Genomic DNA, 19,155 nt, shown 5'->3' with positions numbered 1-19,155 from the left:
AATAAATCACTCAGCTGGAGGCCACCGTCTTGCAGTCTTGGACAGTCAACACACTAAAGGTGTCAAGGTGATCTGATTCAAGTACTCAGACTATATAAAAGTCTACACAAGACACAGAAAACAGGCATATAAAATTCCTTTGTTAGGTTTTATTTACACAAATTTAAATTGAGCAGTGTAACATGTCATTGAGTGTGGAGCTCAGGTGCGAGACTGCAGCGTGAGCCTCTGGACCATATCTGACAGATGAGTCATGTCCGGCTGCTGAGTCTGATGTTTGATGAACTCCAGAGTCCGAACCTGCAGCAGACAAAGATGAGAAGTCAGTGAGGCTGCATTCACAAATACAGCAGATTTAAAGTGTACAGAGTGGGCCTCGGAGCTCTGAAACATGAACTCACGGAGGTGCGGGTCTCGCAGCATCCATGTTTGTGGCTGAGGTTCCAAAGGTTGACTGCCAGCTGGCTCAGCTTGTTGTTCCTCAGATCACCGTGAGCCAGCAGGACACCAAACAGGGAGAAGGCCAGAGCGCCCTGGCGGCGTGTGCTCTGCTGCAAGAGAGTGGGAAATGCATGTCAGCGTGGTTTTCCAGTTTTTGGTTTTCATTCCCACATGTACATGAAGGCAGCATAACTTTGGTTACACAGCATCCAGATTTTGGCAAGCTTGAAATCTGGATTTTCACTAAAACCAGATTATTTTTCTTTAAAATAATTCCTTCAGCCATGGAAGCAGTTGCTTTTTGTTTTTGAATTTAGACACATCTAAGCACCGCATCCTCACCTCATCACGACCGAGTGTCTTCAGGTGGTCGAGGATCTGTCCAATCAGAGTCTCACACAGCTTGTTGATCTCTGATAGGAATTTGGGATCTCCGCCATAGAGCGTGTCATTAGAATCCACTGAGCCAGGAAACAGAATAATTAGATTAACGGGGAAAACTCCTCACTGTCTTACTACAGATGAAGACAGAATTATTACCCCCCTGTGGAATTTGCAGAACAAGGGACTTTAATTTTTTCATTTCCTTAGCATTTCTAAACATACTACTAGTATGTTTATACTATACTACTACTACATACTACTGCTTTTTATTTGTGGGGTATTTACATGTCTATCTAAAACATTGTAATATGTAATAGTAATACATTAGCTAATACATAATATTAAATAAATTATATATATCTCTATATATAAATAAAATAAATTATATATCTATCTATCTATCTATACACACACACACACACACACACACACACATGTATCTAATATCTAATAACCATGTTAATAAAAAATCTTAATAAGATTGAGGACGATCAGTTACGATACACAACAGTAAGTTGTAAGTTTGTGTGTTTGTGGAGATGTGCTTGGTTTCAGCCCCTGGCGTCTGATCCAAACCGAGATAAGTCAGAAGCATGTAGCAGATGTCATTAAATGAAGATATATTATTTCTGTGGTAATACATTATTCTCTCTAAAGTCACGTATTCTGTAATAAGACTGATCCAGTGGTTCGGGAGTAGTGATCTTTTGGATTTCCAATTTCAAAATATAGCTTTCTTGGCAATAGAGAGATAAAGAAGAGCTTGAGAGATTCCTTAAAAAAAAAGAATGGACTGGAATCCCTCTGGAGACGTGTGAGAGACTTGTTGAAAACAGCACTGTCCTCAACTGTACATGTGACAAGAACAGGAAACGTCACAAGTAAAAGCTCAACGCGTGAAACTCTTAACTTTTAGGGCTTACAGAAATTAGCCTGGGGAAAATCTGTAAAAGTCTGTCTTTGTTAGAGCTCTCTGATGTAAATTCAGTGTTTACGTGTGTGCCGTTACCTTTGGGGATAGAGTACAGATAGGTTTCCTGGCTCATGGCTGCCAGCAGGGGCAGAGCACTGATGTAAACCCGCACCTTTGCATCGCTGTTGTCTTCCCAGGTATAATCCTGGACCATGTTGAGCAGACCCCGGACTAAGTAGAGCACCCCATGCTCTGGATGGTCCTGTTAAAAGACAACAACAACAAAAATCAAAACATTTGTCAAGCTGAACTGAGACAAAAATGGGCGATTACAGGTGTGGTCCGTCTCCTGTAAACCCACCTCTGAACCGTAATGAACCTTACCGGGATAACCAGCAGCGTTGCCAAGAAGCTGTTGATAAAGTCCACGAGGCAGCTTTCAGAAGAGCGAAGTTTTCCCTCCACGCTGATGGAGCGAGGAACCTCCGGAAGAATGCTTACGGCTGCCTTTAGGAAAGCATCGGCTGGAAGAAGGAAGGTGGAGAACGAGTCAGAAAAGGCGTGGGAAGGACAAGAGAAACAGAAATGATCGCAATACAGTAAAAACATTAGGGACACAAGTTTTGATCAACTAAATCTTAAACTTAAATCTCGAATGAGACAGCTACTTACCCTGGGACAGACACTGATTGGCCAAAGCAACCTGACCGGACAACAGGTAGAGGCTGAGTCGACTGAAGATGCTGCTGAGAGACGGGATGGTGATGAAACTGTAGGCGGCACATGCCTAAAAGAGAGAAGGAGAGGAAAATTTCATGCAATGTTATTTCTGTAAGACAGGCCTATAAAAAAAGCTTGCTAGCATTAGGTGATAAATTAGCATTAGCCAAAATGCTAATGTTGACTGTCTTTTATATACAGTCTGTGGTTTTTTGACTTTTCCTTTGGCATTGCTAAAAAGTCATCCAAGAGGAACGTACGGTGATGTGAAAAGATTAGAGACTGCATGTGTGGACTCACTCTGACGAAAGCAGCGGTCTTGCGGGAGTGATTCCCTCTCATCACCCTCCTGGTCTCCATGGCCAGCTGGTTCACCGTCTGTAAACGACAAGGTTACATGAAGGAGATGGCGTTGTGGCTTCTGTCACTTAATGCTGAAATGCCAAACACAGGCTTACATGAATGAGTTGCACCAGGACAGGCTCCAGGTTACAGAAGGTGGCTCTAGCCTCCACACAGAAACTCAACTGCTGCTCAAAGTCACGACCAAAGGAAACCTGAAGTGCAGAGAAAAAAATTTTAACCCCAAAATTGAAACAAAAACAACAGATGCAGATCAAAACAATGCAATACAAGAGGCCGAAACAGCAGTTGTGATTGTTGTTGACATAATATAATAGATGTGATAATCTCACCATGCGGATGAAGCCGATGATCAGCAGAGCCAAAGATCTTTTCTCGTCTTCGAGAGTAAGAGCACTTCAAGACAAAGAGAAAAATAAATGCGCTACCGCACGAACACAGCTGAAACGACGACTTTAAGTCACAGATATGAAAGTAGCATACGTCTGTATAACACACACAAACGAATACCCTACTTGACAGAGTCGTGCATGGTCTTGCAGATGTGCAGCATGGCGTTGAGGATCACCGGGTCTCTGGTGAGCTCCACCTGGTGTCTAAAGGCCAGAGAACAGAGTAGAACATCAATACGAAACATCAACGTTTCTGCCACAACTCTCAATAATCTCATGACTTTAACGAACTCTTACTTGATGAAGACCTCCATGATGGATTTGCAGACCTCCACCCTCACGCTGTCCTTCTGGAACATGTCCAGGAACGGCAGGAATCGCTCCTGAAGAACCGAAAAGAGCAAAAACTGAAAATGTAGCTCGACTTATGGCACTGGAATCACAGTTTCATCGTTGCAGCTCAAGCTGTAGAAGCTCACCATGGAGAAGAGGACAGAGAAGTCGTGGAAGTAGGTGAGGATCTTCCTGATCACCGACTGCAGCTACACGCAGAACAGACACGAGACAGTTAGTACAGAGCAGAAGGAAAGAGGAGGATGGAGAGTAGCAGAGATTCAGGGAAGCATCGTGCACCAACCTGAGGGTAGGCGTCCTCGAATGCTCGGTCAGGGGTCATGTGTTTGATGATGTCAGCCAAAATCGTGTTGACCTCCCGTTTCTGACAGTCACGCAGAGAGAGGATTAAGAAAGGTAGTGCATTTCCAAAACATAAATAAATAAAATTTGTGTTTGACTGCTTTCTACTCACTGTAAAGTGTCTGCAGGTAAACTCCACCCAGATTTCAGCACAGTTGATGTAGTCCTGCAAACCAAAATGAGATTTTCAGTAACAATCTGGAACATTCTGGCAGGAATAACGGGACCTTTTGAAAACTACTGTCAGCGGTTCAGAACCTGAGGACTGCGGACTTTGGTGATGACTTTCCAGGCTTCATTCAGGATCGTCAGCCTCTCGGATTCTGGAGGATCGGCAGACGCCAGGCTGCGACCCAGAGAGCCAAACAACAGATGCTGAAAAGGAGACAAAATTCATTCCAAAAAGATTTAGACAATGACCTGAACATCTGCCTCTATCCTTTATATATCTTAATGACTTTATTACCCAATGAGATTGATTTTTCATACTCGTTGTGAATTATGTGAAGGTGTAATGACTACTTTTTCTTCAGCTTTTATAAACCTTCCCATTAAATTATTGGCAGTAAGGAATTTTCACCAGTTGATTGTGTTGACTATAATCCTGGAGGAGCTGTAGAGGAAACAGAGAGGTTTCAGATCTGGCCATCATCATGGGAAAGGAGTGGAGAGAATTTGTCATCAGTGTTGCTGTTTGAATCCAGCTGGAATCAACACACTGTCTGGATTCCTCCATTAGCTGATGCAGAGGCCATGTAACTGTGGCTGTAGACCTTCTGCATCACTTCCTGCACATACAGCTGAGCACATCAGTTTCATTTCCACTGACCTCATACCAACAATACCTGCATTCATTTTAGCTTTGAGCTCCTTATTGTGTCCATATTTAGACTTTAATTCACTGAGCTCTGACATGATTTTTGTGGTGTAATTGTTTTCCCTTTCCAAGCTGTTTTGCTCTGGGATATTTTAAATTGTGTTACTGCCAAGTTGTTTTTCATAAGTATTTTTTATCTTGTACTTATTTCCCCACATCCAATAAACAGAAGATGACTTCTTTGTTTTTAACCAAGGTAAGAAAAAAGATGCAGTGAACATGAAACGTTCTCTGACCTTTGGGAAGCCGGCCTCGTCGCAGTCTTTGATCATACCGATGAAGTCTGTGGCTCTGGCTGCAACAAACTCTGGCCTGAACGCCCTCATTACTGAATTCAAAAGCAAAGCACTGTGGGAAAGCAAAGATGAATTAGTGCTGTGCCATACATTCTGTGACAACTTTAGCTAAACCCATGCTAATAACGGTCATTTCTATGAAATAAAAGGATCGTGACACTTCCAGGTAAATCACATGACAAGAAACAGCTACTAATAATTTTAAAGCACTCACTTGTTTCCCAGTTTTTTGCATCTCTCCATCATCTCTGTTAGCAGAGACTGAAACAGAAACACAAGCAGCATTAAAAGCAGAAACATCACTGAGGTTGTGCCCCTGCGACGCTCTCACCGAGCTCCACTTTTTCAATAAAGTCTAAGTAAATACCTCTGGAGCTCTGTACGCGATACACTGCAGGATCCAGCTGATGGCAGGTGAGTAGAGTGTCAGGTACTCGGGCATCTCCACCCTCTGCAGCACCAGCTGGGCCCGGACGTTCTCGCTGCTGATCTGTCGAAAAGTGCCGAGCAGGTCGAAGAAGTTGCGGTTCAGGCTGTCTTTCAGGTGGGGGGCCACCTCCATGCCCACCTGGAAAGAAGGATATAGGTGTCAAACAAACAAAACCTACAAAGCTGGTAAACAGCGCAAGTCAAAAATAGCATTGTTCATGCATTTGCAGCATTTTTTTATGGCAACTGATCTGGACAGGAGGAGTTGCAATATGCTCACTCAGAAAAAAGAGGCATCAACGACAAACGACAGGAGACAGAAATAAGTCATAACATGAAGGAGAGAAGCTGGGGTCACAGTGGGTTGCAGATGTAGCAACAACAGCCTAAATAGGACACCCCAGAAACACAATCAGCAAGGTAGGGAAATTAAGGAAAGACGAGCAGAGTCCATCTCACCCTGCAGAGGTAAGCTCTGGCATATGCAGCCACCAGAGGGTCTCCAATCCCTCTGACCATGGCACTCAACCGAGGAAGGGTCTCCTGAATGCCGCTGCGGACAGTGGCAGGACAGATGGTGTTTTCTTTATGTCAAACGATTTTATTCCAGTTTACAAACATGGTTGATGCATCACAGCTATTAAAATGACATTTTCCAAATATTATTGCTAAATCTTTACGTTTTCTAAAGAAAAATCCTTGTGGAAACCAGCTGATAAACTGTGAGGACTCACGATTTGTTGAGGAACCGGTTGCACTTGAGAATGGCAGCTTCAACATAGCTGTATCACGAGGTTAAAGAACCAAATTTACATACAAATTACTTACAAACATACATAGCTGAGCCACTTTGCATTTAATCGTTATTATTAATATCTGGTTCTCTTTCAAAGTTTGTGTTTTTGGCCTGTCTCCCTCCCCACACCTCTAACCGGTCACAGCAGATGGGTGCTCCTCCCTGAGTCTGGTTCTGCTGGAGGTTACTTCCTGCTAAAAGAGAGGTGAGGTGACTGTTGTTGAGATTTGGTGCTATGTAAATAAAACTGAATTGAACTTGATTTTAAAACCAGGTCTGCGAGTGAATGAAACTCCAGCCAAAAGCAGACTATGAACAGAAATCCTGAGTGAGGGTGTTGAAGGATACAGTCTGGGAAGGAGCTCTCTGATGGAGGCGATCTTGTAGAACCAGTTGAGGCACGTCTCCTTTGCGGTGTCATTCACATCTTCAACTGTGAAATTATCTGAGGTGGCAAACAAAAGTCAAATGTGAATTAACAAAAACTAAATCAATGCAACATGACTTCAGAAGGTGCAAGGATCGTCTAAATGCTCTGAAGAATTTAAAGCTTTAAGTTGATTGTCAGCATTTCCACTTTACCTGGTAAAGGCCGTGGGTCTGAACACATGGTCCAGATCCTGTCGTACACCAGCCGGCCTGCAAACAACAAGGACCCGAGTCACAAAACTTGCACATTGTTCAGGTTCAACTGTGGAAAAAAATCTTTACTGACCAAATGTGTCAAGGATATCAGTGATGAGAACAAATTTGCTGGGGTAGAACTGGATCACCGAATTGTCGGACAGAAGCTTGGAGCACTGCAGCACAGATCACAGATCAGGGGTGATATTTATTAAGGCGACACCAGTTAAAATGAGCACCAATTAAATAAACATTACCTGGATGACAATCTTCAGGGCTTTGACCTTCTGGTCAGAGGACCAGGCCTCCTTTAGGGACTGGTTCAGCTCCTCGATGCGGTTGGCGTAATCCTGTTGCGAGAGGTTCAGCAGCTCTCTCTGGGAGCCCTGCACACACACACAGGCAAGAAGATCCAATAACATCCCCCATCGTATTTCTTGAAAGAATAATGCAAGGCCAGCCAACAGTGGGACGCCTACCTCCTCTAGATCATCCAGCTCCTCCAGACGAGTGCGAACCTTCTCTGAAACAGCCGATCCTTGACTGGTGGCTTTTCCTAGTGAAAACAGGAAGTGATGTATAAGTTGTGAAGTTAAAGACCAAATAACAACTTAATAAGTGATGCTGACATTCTTTTTGTTTGCCCATTTTGTTTTTGCTGCCATTTATGGTTATGATAGACAGAAAAAAGCAATTTGAAAGGATTTAGGTAGTAAAATGAATATATTCTGATGCTGTCACAGGATTTATCGATACGACAGATAACTATAGACATTGAAAGCATTCAGAAATTTTCTGAAATCATTATATGTGATAGAAACAGGTTGCTCTTACCTCTGTCAGAGCCTATGAACAGATTCTATGGAGAAAAAACAAATTATAATTAAATTTTAGAACATCAAAAAAGTGCTAAACTCTCTTGAATATTTTGTTAATTGGTGAAGCCATCAGGTTCATTTCCACTATGTTTTCAAGCAGCATTAAATTATGAGACAGCAGGCCCTTGGGTAAGAGGTAAGCATAACAACAGCCTTGCTGCTACGATAGAGGACTCACTATGGAGAGTTTTTCGGTGGTGGTGAACCTGGCCAGGATTTCCCCTCGCTTCAGTGACCAAGGTTCAAAATCTGGTCCCACTGCCTCTTCTTCCTTCTCTCTCTTCCTCCTCCCCAGGTCCTGAAAGCACATCTTTATTTAGTGAGACTTTCAAATGAGCACATGCTTCAGGATTTACATTTGTCCAAGTCACTGACTCCTGTGGAGCTGCTGTGGGACATGGGTGGCGTCTCGCTGGCCGAGGCCGCGGCAAACATGGACAGGGGGTCGGTCCCGTCCAGCATGGAGCTCAGAGGGTCTGGTGGTGCTGAGGAAGAGGAGGATGAAGAGGAAGAGGTGCTGCCTTTGCGGGTCCCACGGCGGGTCTTTGTATCGGTCACCTGGACGGATTGAGAGAGGGTCAAACCTGTCACAGGCCCATTAAAAAAACCACAACAAGGTTTCTGCATGTTTTCAGTGAATTAAAGCGAATAGAGATGCAGCTCAACACTGATACCATGATGGGTTTGAGTGGGTGGTAGTCTCCAAAATCGACAAGAGCGGCCTCAAGACGACACCTCTGCAGCTCTGTGTCATAGTTGCGGCCATGCGAACGCCTGGTTGCAAAAGAGATAAGACAGCTTTTTGGTCCTGCTATCGTTGATAAAGCACTGACGAACATGACCCAGTCACACAAACAAAGCTAAACTAATTATGGCACAACTCTGTGAAAGAAAGGCATAGAATGTGTGAAATTACAAAGAAATGTCTGATTTCATCGTCTGTGGTTCATAATTAAAAGTCTAAAAGAATCTGGAGAAATAAACGTACAGGAAAGTGAATGGCTGCTACATTTCTGAGAAATATGTTGGATATCTACACTAATAAGGACTGTGTAATGGGTAAGGAGTGAAAGGATGGTACGTTATCAACCTACAGATGGCTAAAAGCTTCAAAACACACAAAATTTGATTGCACTAACTCAAAACTGTACTCAGTAGTTTGTATAGCCCCCACATGCTTGTAGGTATGTCGAACAATGTTGGGGAATGCTCCTGATGAGATGATGGATAGTGTCCAGGGGGATCTCCTCCGAGATCTGGACCAGGGCATCACTGAGCTCCTGGACAGTCTGAGGTGCAACCTGACAGAGGCAGTTGGACCAAAACAAAGTCCAAGAGGTGTTCTACTAAATTTAAGTCAGGCAAGTGTGGAAGCCAGACATCGGTATCATCCTCAAGGAACTGCCTGCATACTCTCAACACATGAGGCTGGGCATTGTTGTGCACCAGGAGAAATCTGGGACCCACTGCACCAATGTAGGGCTCAAAGGTTTCATCTTGATACCTGATGGCAGTCAGGGTGTCACTGCCTGTAGAGTTAGAGTGCACGTCCATCCATGTATATGTCTCCCAAAAGCATTACTGAGCCACCACCCACCATACCACTCACAGTGAACAACATTACAGGCAGCATCATGTTCTCGATAACTTCTACAGACTCTTTCATGCCTGTCACATGTGCTCAGGGTGAACCTGCTCTCATCTGTGAAAAGCACAGGGTGCCAGTGGACCTGCCAGGTCTGGTACTCAATGGGAAATGCTAGTGTAAATGTCACAGTGCTGTGCAGTGAGTACAGGGCCCACTAGACCATGCTGGACAATCAAGCCAGCTTCATGCAGTTTGTTTCTGATTGTTTGATCAGAGACATTGACACCAGGGTCCTGCTGGAGCTCTGACAGTTCTCATCCTGCTCCTCACAAAAGAGCAGATAGTGATCCTGCTGATTGGTTAAGGACCTTCTCCGATCCTGTGTCCTGAAATCCCCTCCATGCTCTTGAGACTGTGCTAGAAGACATACAAAAACTTGTGGCAGTGGCACCTATTAATATGCCATCTTGGAGGAGTTTGACTACCTGTACAATCTCTGTAGGGTCCAGGTATCTGCGGCCAGCAGTGACAATGACCCAAGGCAAATGCAGAACTAGTGAAAAATCGTCAGAAAAGACGAGGAGGGAAAATGTCGTTATAAGCCAAATCTACACCGTAACCGAAGAAGGCGTCTGATTCAAAGTCACAGTCATAATAATACCATAAAAAGCTTCTTCGTCTTTAATGTTATGTTGCAAGCCTGAAAAAAGTTGACATTTAGTTTACGACGCTAACTGAACATTAAACGCACGACAATCGTATCTACGCTACATGCGTGTGCTCAGGCGTGGCTCAGTGTTTAAATACTAAAGATTTAAGTTGTTAATAAACCGTTTGTAAAATAAGAAGACAACATCTTACCACTGCACTGCAGCCATTTTTCTGCATCATATGACACCTCAGGCCTCAGCTCGGAAGTTAATTTAATTTGGGTGGTTTTTTTCCACAGTCGAGGGGTTAGTTAAATATCTATCGCCGCCACACTTAATGGATACCGCTGTGAATATGTATTTAAGTTTCATTTATAATTTTTTACGAAGACAGCGTGATTTAAGAGGCATTTTAATGAACTATCGCAAAATACAACTTCATTTCCCAGGATATATTGCGAGCTTTCGACGCACTTTCGCCACAGAAGAGAACAAATAGACAGGAGGCGCCACTTTGGAACAATATACCGGGTAGCGACTTTTTATGTTTAACGCTACTGATTTTACCATAATTCTGACTGTTGCTGTCAACTCCTGGCACACTTTTCCTTACAAATATTTTCCAGATATTTCGCTAGCACTCCAGTCTAGAAGCCAGAACAGAACAAGCTGCCAGCTTTGCTGCTGTCAAGCAACTCATCTCGTCAATACACGATCTTCTTCGTGAGTCTCGCCGCTTACAGTCTGATGGCTGCAGTTAGGGGAGTAGCTGCAGGTTCCAGTTCAGCCGAACCATGACCTGACCGTGGTGCTGCAGGTCTGTCTGCCCAGTTCTCCTGACCAGGTACAGTCTAGCGATGTTAAGTTTGGCTCGGGGCGGCAAATAGTTTCTATTAAAACAAACACGTAAAGGCTGGCGTTTGGAAGCGGCTACAGTTAGCTAGCAGCTAGCCAGCTAGCGTTAAAGTGTGACATGTCTGACTGTGTTCCTTCGAATCACCCCCCACCCCCCTATCCATCCCCTGTGGCTTGTCATGTGCTCTGATGTTGTGATGTGGACATTAATGTGCTCTCTGTGCAGAGGAGTTTTTTTGTCTCCTGTTCTCATGCTGTCCTCCCATAGGTTGCCCAGCGTGTGAAGAGGTCTCTTTTTTTCCTCTTGTACTTTTCCAAATGTTGTGTAATTTTTTCAGTGTTATTCTCTCAACGCTGCCGGTCTCCGACTGTATTCCCATGTGATGTCTTGTTGTTGTGTGTGTAAGTCGGGGGGGGTCCTATTCCTCTGTGGGGCAACCTGCATATGGCCAATAAAGCATTCATTCATTCATTCATTCATTCATTCATTCATAATGGACACGAGTCAAACTGGTTGTAGTCCTGTGGCCATTAGTAATACTGTTTTGTCTTTTATATGTAGACTTCATCAGTCATAACCAGTCACTGTGAGAAACATGTTTTGTTGTTGTTGTTGTTGTTTTAAAAAAAAATATAATAACATTAAAACCAATAGCAGAACTGTGATTTGATAAACTTTGAACTGTGGTGGGGTCTGAGCACAATGTATGGCTTACATGTCAAAGTGATGACCAAGTGGAGACCTCTTGTGTTCATTTGACTCAGCCGGACCTTCCTGTGAAACATCCATCAGTTTCCATTCATCCAGCAGCGCAGTGTAGACGCCGGTTTGATGATTTTTATAATATGATAGCACGAAAGTGTTCTTGTGATCTCACTTCATGTCAAGCTGAAGGTGGCAAAGAGTCAGACTCTGATTCACAGTCTCCATTAGTTTTATAACTTGAAGCTGAAGAAGTGAAATAAAAACCTTTCATCCAGCAGCATGATCAATAATGCGCAAACCACATCACAGTCACTAAAGCTGCTATCAAAGGGACTGAAGACAGGGCTATACTTAAGATTATCTCCGTGTCTGTGTTTAATTAATCAGTTTCAGAAATAGTGAATGATATTCTTTGAACATTTCCAATATCCAGAATCCAAAAACATGAAAAAGCAAGCTGCTGACTACAAGTGAAAAATATCAGACAATCCCCCCTCCTCCTCTCTGACTCACAGAAGACAGTGCAGAGGAAGAGGACAAAGTAAAGCTTATTATAGTGAGACTGTGAGGTAGTGACCTTATTCTATCTAAGTCCAGATTTAGGGCAGCAGGTTGCCATAGAGACTGCTTCTTCTCCCATGAATCCCCCATCTGTGTGGCACGATCTCCTTCTGTCTGTCAGATACAACCATGCACGTTAATATTATGCCCTTCAAACACCCTTCAGACGCCCACCAGCCTTCCTGTGCAGTGGTGAGACTCGTTCAACTTGTCACACAACCAGAAATCGTGTTCGCTCTCTTTATTGCTGAAGTAAAGGAAGTAAAGGCCCTCTCAACAAGAATTTGTCTAATGTTTCTGTATGTTACATGTAGTCCCTGACTTATGCGATTATGTTAAACTTGACAGATCTGTACATGTCACCTGTTGCTGGATGTCCCGTCTTATTTTCATCTTCTTTTAAATGTAAATAATGAGAGATGCGCTCTCATTATTAATGCCATCCTGTTTTGGAGAACCTGAACAAGTCTTATCTGTGTAACCAATACTCACTTTCATGACCCGATGCTCCAGGATCAGGTGGCCACTTTATTTTCCTTAAGACGTCCGTTTGCGTTTCCCTCTTATAAGGTTACCAATCTGCATCTCCCCTGAGAGTCCCCAATAGGTTTTTGGCCTGCAGATGAAGATTTGCCTTCAATTATTAAGAGGAGAAGTTTATTTGTAGGGGCTGATGGGCGTAACTCCTTACCTGATAGCCCTTGTCCTTGTGTGCTTTGATGGGCATATGTCACACAGGAGATGCTGTTACTGTACTTGAGTAACTTCAGTGTTTTCTAGGGAAAGGGAACACTTTCTGGGAAAGGGATCCCTTGTCCTCTATAAAGCTCACTAGTCTTCCTGTTGCCTGCCTTCTCAGATACACTGGGAGCTCTCAACAAGCACTCGGTGACGATGGAAAGCTCCGCATCTGTCAGGCTGCGTTACGAGGAGCTGCTGTTTTATGCGGCCTGTGTTTCTAACTGCTGGTCTGTGTGTCTGTGTGTCTGCGTGTGTTTAGAAGGCAGAGTGTGTAGGAGAGGAGGCAGTGGCGGTGGTGGCATGCGTGTGAGCAGCAGCTGGAGGTGGCAGCTCTCCCGAGCCATGCGACTGGCGCTGCGCTGGTGCTGGCTGTGCCGCACGCAGAGGGGGGGCCAAGGCGGGGGTACCAAAGCGGGGATCGGCGGCAGGTTGTCAGAGGTGTGGCGTTACAGCAAGCTCCTGCTCAAGTCGCTGTACTTCAACAGCCTCACCAACTCAGACACTCTGCTGGACTGTGCTTTTGAACCCGTTTATTGGATTGTGGACAATGTGACCCACTGGTTTGGAGTGGTAAGCTCACTTCCCTCCTCTCTTGATTCCCACGCCTGCTGCTGCTTTCCTTAATCATTTTTCCTTCTCTTACCCTCCCAGGTGTTTGTCTGTCTTGTCGTCTTGCTGACATCCTCAGTTGTGGTCATTGTCTACCTGTTTGTCCTTCCCATGATCGTCAGCACTTACCCTGCACACTGGATTGTGTGGCACCTCTGTTGTGGCCACTGGCTTCTCATTATGGTGGTGTTCCATTATTACAAAGCGACCACCACCTCTCCAGGACACCCACCAAAGGTAGGAGTCACACTCCTCAGAGGCTGACATAGTGACTTATTCTGCTGCCATCATTGATTTTTACATTTTTTTAAGTACAAATGTGAATACTTTTTAACATTTAAAACTTTTCTTTTTTGGTTTATGCGTTGGTTTGTAGGTATTTTTTGAGATAGGGTGATTATATTTCAAAGACTGTAATTGAATTACTTTTTGAATATTAACAAATCATAAAATCATAAAGTAAAAATCTACATACAAAAGTATTTCTGATTTCTTAGGGTTTTTTTTTTTTTTGCATATTTGTCACACTTACATGTTTATATGTTACATAACCCAAGAAAATGAATTTTTTTTTAATGATTTTATTTAATTAGGCAGAAGTTATCCAAACTTACCTGCCCCTGTGTGGAAAGGTAGTTGCCTCGTAAACCTAATAACTGGTTGTGCCACCCTTTGTAGCAAGAATTGCAGTCAAGCATTTGTGATAATTGGCTATGTGGCTTTCTAATGGCTGTGGAGGAATTCTTTTGATTCAGTCACACTGGACAGGTTTTGAGCACGAACGGTCGGTTTAAGGTCATGCTAAGGTCATGCTAAAGCGTCTCGATTGGATTGAAGTCCAAACTTTAACTTGGCCGCTCCAAAACCTTCAGTTTGTCTTTTTGAGCCTTTCGAAGGTTGACTTGCTGGTGTGTTTACCATTGTTCTGCTGCATACCCATGTGTTCTTGAGCTTCAGGCCATTAACTGATGGTTAGAAATTCTGTGTTAGTTTTACGTCAGATGTAACCTTTTGTCTCATCAGAGTATTTGCCCAAAAGACTTGGGGATCATTAAGATGTTTTTTGGCAAATATGAGACTGGCCTTTGTGTTATTTTTGATCAGCAGTGGTTTTCTCCTTGGATCTCTCCCGTGGAGGCCATTTTTGCCCAATCTCTTTCTTATTGTTGTATCATGAAGTCTGACTTTAACCCTTTAAAGCTGGTCAGAGCGGGCACGCTCTGTTTTGCGTAGCTATTTTTAAATCCCGGTAGAACTGCAACCAGGTAAGCTCGCGCAATAATTTTTTTTGCACATGAAACCAGAGGAGTTGTACTTACATCTTATGCCATCAGCTTGTCCTAGGTCACAGTTTCCTTCCACATATAGCTTTGCAAAAATGGCATAAAAACCACTTGCAGCAATAAAAACACAATATTCCAGAAACACGCTTTACCGATCCGATCAGCTGTTCGTAACACTTCCTATGTTAGAATAGATCATCAGCGCAAACTATCGCACGTCCGCCATTACCTGCCCGAAACCGGAAGTGACGTCATTTTCTCGGAAATGTAGTTTTTCACCTTCAGGGCCCCATCAGCCTATACTGGTGTTTTAAAAGTTATGTTTGACTTTATGACTTTCTGTGTCGTTTCTGGGATGCTTAGAAGTCATATTGCACTGCTGGAAATAGTTTATTTTGATGCATATGCTGTTTTTTTGCAAATTTGCATTATAATATTTATTTTCGTTTTTCCTGTAGTAAATAAAAATAAAATAAAACTATGAAGACACTCAAAATAAATTTCCTGTGGTGGGAAACTATTTTGTGCAACTTTTTTGTATTTACAGTTTTGAGGGATAAACCTCTTAAGTTTCTCTAACTAGAAATATATGTTAAAAAAACCAAAACGATTTTCAATTTTTTTTGTAGTTTATTGCACTTTTTTGTAATTTATGTAATTACTATGCACTTAATGCAGACATATTATTAAAATTTGGGCTATAATGGTTGTATTGATGTATAGCAACTTGAAACGCTCCCAAAAATGGCTCCACAACATGTAAAAATATAATATAAGCTCTGGCGGACTTGGTTCTATGGTAGGTCTTAAAGGGTTAACCGAGACAAGTTGAAGTCTGCTTTAGATGTTGTTCTGATTCTTTTGTGACCTCCTGGATGAGCCGTTGCTGCACTCTTGGAGTGACCTTTTTTTTTTCCTTAATGAATGAAATCTTGACTTTAAATACAGCGTTTTGTATTTACTCAGGTTACCTTTGTCTAATATTAAAATTAGTTTCATCTGAAATATTCAAATAGTCAAAAAATGTAGAAATCAGAAAAGGCAAAAACCTTTTCACAAAACATAACATTGTAACAAAAGACATCAAACCTGTGAAATAATTTACTAAGGTCATAAATCAAGTGAGAAGTAGGTAAAGTGTTTTTTTTTATAAACACTTATACAATTTAGACTTTTTAAAAGCAGAGGAACTGCCCCTGATGGTCGTTAGAAAGAATGCAGGTTTATGTGTCACTTCTCAGACCCAGCGGTCCATCATTCCATCTTTTATGTACAGGCTGTGGTATTTTCTGAAGATGACAGAAGAGCTTTTGTCAAGCTGCATTTTTTTTTTTCTATTTTAGGACAAAAGTCCCTTCCCTTTTGTGTCCATCTGTAAGAAATGCATCACTCCCAAACCACCGAGGACACACCACTGCAGCATCTGCAACGTGTAAGTTCTTCACGTAGTTCCAATGTGGAGAGTTGGCGTGTTTTATATGTTTGTTTTCTTTCATCATATTAAAATGTTTGCTATATTGCAGGTGTGTTTTGAAGATGGACCACCACTGTCGTATCCTTTGAGCGAGGAAAAACTCATGAAAATGACTTTTATTCTGTTCACTTTTTGTTTTGGTGTCTCCTGGTGTTCCCGCTTGTTACACGTATTGAACTGAGCTCTTTCCAGCCTGGTTGAATAACTGCGTGGGACATTTCAACCATCGCTACTTCTTCTCCTTCTGCGTCTACATGACCATGGGCTGTATCTACTGCAGCATCAGCAGCAGGAACTTGTTTCTGGATGCCTACGACGCTGTAGAGGTAAGGCTCGATAAGGAAAGATTCAACCATCTATATGTTTGGGTGGCGTTTTCGTCATAGCAGCTGCATCTCATTGTTCCAGTTCAACTGAGATCCATTCTGACACGACATATTCCTTTAAGCAGGTTTTTCTAGGTATTATTAACACTACCCCTCTGCACAGTTTGGGTGAGGAGCTATGAGGAAATAATTTGCATCTGTCAGTAAAGCATGATTTGCAAAATTACTCTGATTAAAGACTGTGCCAGCTGGTAAACAAAACTGTAGGCTTTGGATAGTAACGTTAAAGGAGCAGTTCAGCACAAAATACAAACTTTGGACACTACTAACTGTCCTTCCTGTCCACCTCAGACCTACTATCAGACCCCTCCTCCGGACTACAGTTTTAGAGAAACCACTGCTCATAAGAGCATCATCTTCCTCTGGGTGCTGACCAGGTGTGAGACACTTTACCTTTTCAAAAAGTCCATAATGCCACTTGTATAGTGCAAATTGTAATATGCCCCTTCTCCCTCTTCCCTGCAGCTCTGTGGCAGTCGCTCTGGGTGGACTCACCCTGTGGCACGCCATGCTTATCAGCAGAGGAGAAACCAGCATAGAGCGGCACATCAACCGCAAAGAAGCCAGAAGATTAAAGGAGAAAGGAAAGGTACGTGCACTCCTGTGCAGAGTCAGTTGCTATATATGAGCAAAAGTTTAGTCTTTTATTGGACAAACCAGTTAAAGTTCACCAGACATGAATCCTGCATAGGAACAAAATTCAAACTCATCGAGGGTCTCTGAAAATCCTGTTTTCTTCTTTTCCTAATCAGGTGTTCCGAAATCCATATCATCGCGGTAAAATGAACAACTTGAAGCTACTGTTTGGTGTGCAGAAGAGGAGGTGAGCTCCGTCACTGCTTCAGCTTTTGATGAATATGTGCAAGTATTCCATCTAGAGAGAGGTTCTTATTAGTCATAGCTGGGATCATGTGCTCAATACAAACTATTATTCCACCTGTTTTTCTAACTGCATAAAGGAAAAGAATAGGAAAATATTTTTATATTAAATTGACACATTTGATGGTTTTCATGCAAAGCCAGCTGGCAGGTTTCTTTCAGTGTTGTGCTTACTGAAAAGCAGGGACACAAATTACCACTGTTGTATGTATGATTTTTGAAATGATCAGTTGTGTCCCCTTTAAAAGATCACAGCTTTGTCATCCTTCATTGTTTTCAGTCACATTTCATCCCATCTGTTCTTCTGTTCCTCAGTCACTGGCTCACACGGGTCCTCTTACCCTCCAGCCATCTTCCCTGCGGAGACGGCATCGTGTGGGACTGCACCTTCGCCAGGAGAGACCCCATGGCCATCTGACTTTCAGCTTTTTAATGTCGTACCATATTTAAAAAAACTTCAAACCTGCATTTATAACCAGCAAAGAAGAAAAGACTGGTTACACAGATCAGCAGCCTTTTGCTGTGTCTGTATCAGCACTGATAAAAGTGGAGAAACACAGGAGTGTCTCAACTTCTTAGATCCAACTGTCACTTTTCCAGCATTGTACAGTGAGACTAAGCTGTGACTGCAGAGCTGTCGACTGATCTGATTCATGGATGCTGCTGGTCAGCATCTCAGTAACGCCTCGTTCACACAACTTTTATTGAAGAGGTGATGAAATGTTGTGGGATTCTGTTACATGGTGTGGTTTGGCACCATCACAGGAGCCGAAGTTAAAGCTTGTTAATGGTGCTATGTGTTGCATACAGTACAGCACGTTAAAAAACCTATTTTATCGTTATTAAGTGAAGACCTGAAAGTCATGTCGGCAGACCGTTTACAGCAGACTCTTCTTCTCAGTTCATGCTGTAAAACAGACTTGCACATTTCCCCTCAATCTGACTTTAGCTTGTAAAAGAGAGCGTTCCACCTTTATGTGCTTTTTATAAATTAGTGATAAAAGTGCAAAACACGGCACCATTAGCAGCTGAGACTGTATCAATCTCCAGCTCTGTTTAAGGATCGGCGTCTTCAAAATAACAGAAGATAGCTGTGGGAGGCAAATCGTGAAAACATTATTTAAGAAGTGTTGTGTTAGTATGTAAATAATTGTTATTTGTAAGTTGTTTTTAATACAAACTACTCTACATGTGTTTCAAAAACCATCCCCTGGCTTTACTGGGAGCCACTGACCTGAACTCATTTCTTGGTGCCAAAGACGAGTGAAAAACCAACTACACAGCTCTTGATTTCAGAGAACTTTAAACACAGATGTGGTTGTGTGCCTTGTTTGGTTATTCAGCCTTGAAATATGTGACTCAGACACTGAAATATTATTCTGTCATTTAATCTTTTTTTCCTCCCCTAAAGCCACATTTTCATATCGGCAACCTCATGATGGTTTTGGAGGCTCTGCAGTTGCCATAGAAACAGACATCCAGCTGTGATAGTGTTGGAGCTGTGCTCTGATTTCATTTATCTCGCCGCCTTAAAATAAAACAAGGTTTTGATATTTCTGGGTTGACGTGTTTCCGTTTTGAGGTGACGATATTCAGACAGACACGAGTGAAATT

At 42.7% G+C, this 19,155-nt stretch overlaps 2 protein-coding genes across 6 annotated transcripts; one reads left to right on the top strand and one right to left on the bottom strand.

Moving 5' to 3' along the window:
• Positions 1-129: 129 nt before the first annotated feature.
• vps35l (VPS35 endosomal protein sorting factor like) lies at positions 130-10,724 on the bottom strand. 4 transcript variants are annotated; one of them, XM_082543262.1, is made up of 31 exons: positions 10,059-10,076; positions 9,883-9,950; positions 8,484-8,583; positions 8,185-8,367; positions 7,988-8,107; positions 7,766-7,790; positions 7,411-7,487; positions 7,189-7,317; positions 7,023-7,107; positions 6,890-6,946; positions 6,656-6,752; positions 6,246-6,293; positions 5,971-6,064; positions 5,450-5,650; positions 5,297-5,343; positions 5,023-5,134; positions 4,168-4,284; positions 4,022-4,075; positions 3,851-3,931; positions 3,693-3,755; positions 3,511-3,596; positions 3,337-3,417; positions 3,154-3,217; positions 2,917-3,015; positions 2,759-2,836; positions 2,411-2,525; positions 2,123-2,262; positions 1,835-2,000; positions 784-902; positions 402-551; positions 130-300 (listed from the first exon to the last, which is right to left on the bottom strand). In XM_082543262.1, exons 1-31 carry the CDS (start codon positions 10,059-10,061, stop codon positions 202-204), a joined length of 2,958 nt encoding a protein of 985 aa, XP_082399388.1. In that variant the 5' UTR covers positions 10,062-10,076; the 3' UTR covers positions 130-201. The 4 variants fall into 4 exon arrangements, with proteins under 4 accessions (XP_082399388.1, XP_082399389.1, XP_082399391.1 ...); XM_082543263.1 differs by having other exon boundaries at positions 402-548; XM_082543265.1 differs by lacking the exons at positions 9,883-9,950; positions 10,059-10,076 and adding an exon at positions 10,615-10,724.
• Positions 10,725-10,779: 55 nt separating this feature from the next.
• Positions 10,780-19,094, top strand: zdhhc16b (zDHHC palmitoyltransferase 16b). Of its 2 annotated transcripts, XM_082543267.1 has the most exons (10): positions 10,780-10,891; positions 13,170-13,480; positions 13,562-13,756; positions 16,146-16,234; positions 16,326-16,354; positions 16,469-16,602; positions 16,954-17,039; positions 17,128-17,251; positions 17,415-17,485; positions 17,857-19,094. In XM_082543267.1, exons 2-10 carry the CDS (start codon positions 13,211-13,213, stop codon positions 17,957-17,959), a joined length of 1,101 nt encoding a protein of 366 aa, XP_082399393.1. In that variant the 5' UTR covers positions 10,780-10,891; positions 13,170-13,210; the 3' UTR covers positions 17,960-19,094. The 2 variants fall into 2 exon arrangements, with proteins under 2 accessions (XP_082399393.1, XP_082399392.1); XM_082543266.1 differs by lacking the exon at positions 10,780-10,891 and having other exon boundaries at positions 13,049-13,480.
• Positions 19,095-19,155: the final 61 nt, after the last annotated feature.

Source organism: Aulonocara stuartgranti, assembly GCF_965226115.1.
Source record: "Aulonocara stuartgranti genome assembly, chromosome: 8".
NCBI lineage: Eukaryota > Metazoa > Chordata > Actinopteri > Cichliformes > Cichlidae > Aulonocara > Aulonocara stuartgranti.
Note: the sequence above shows the minus strand (reverse complement) of the source record. Positions and strands in the feature narration are given on the sequence as shown.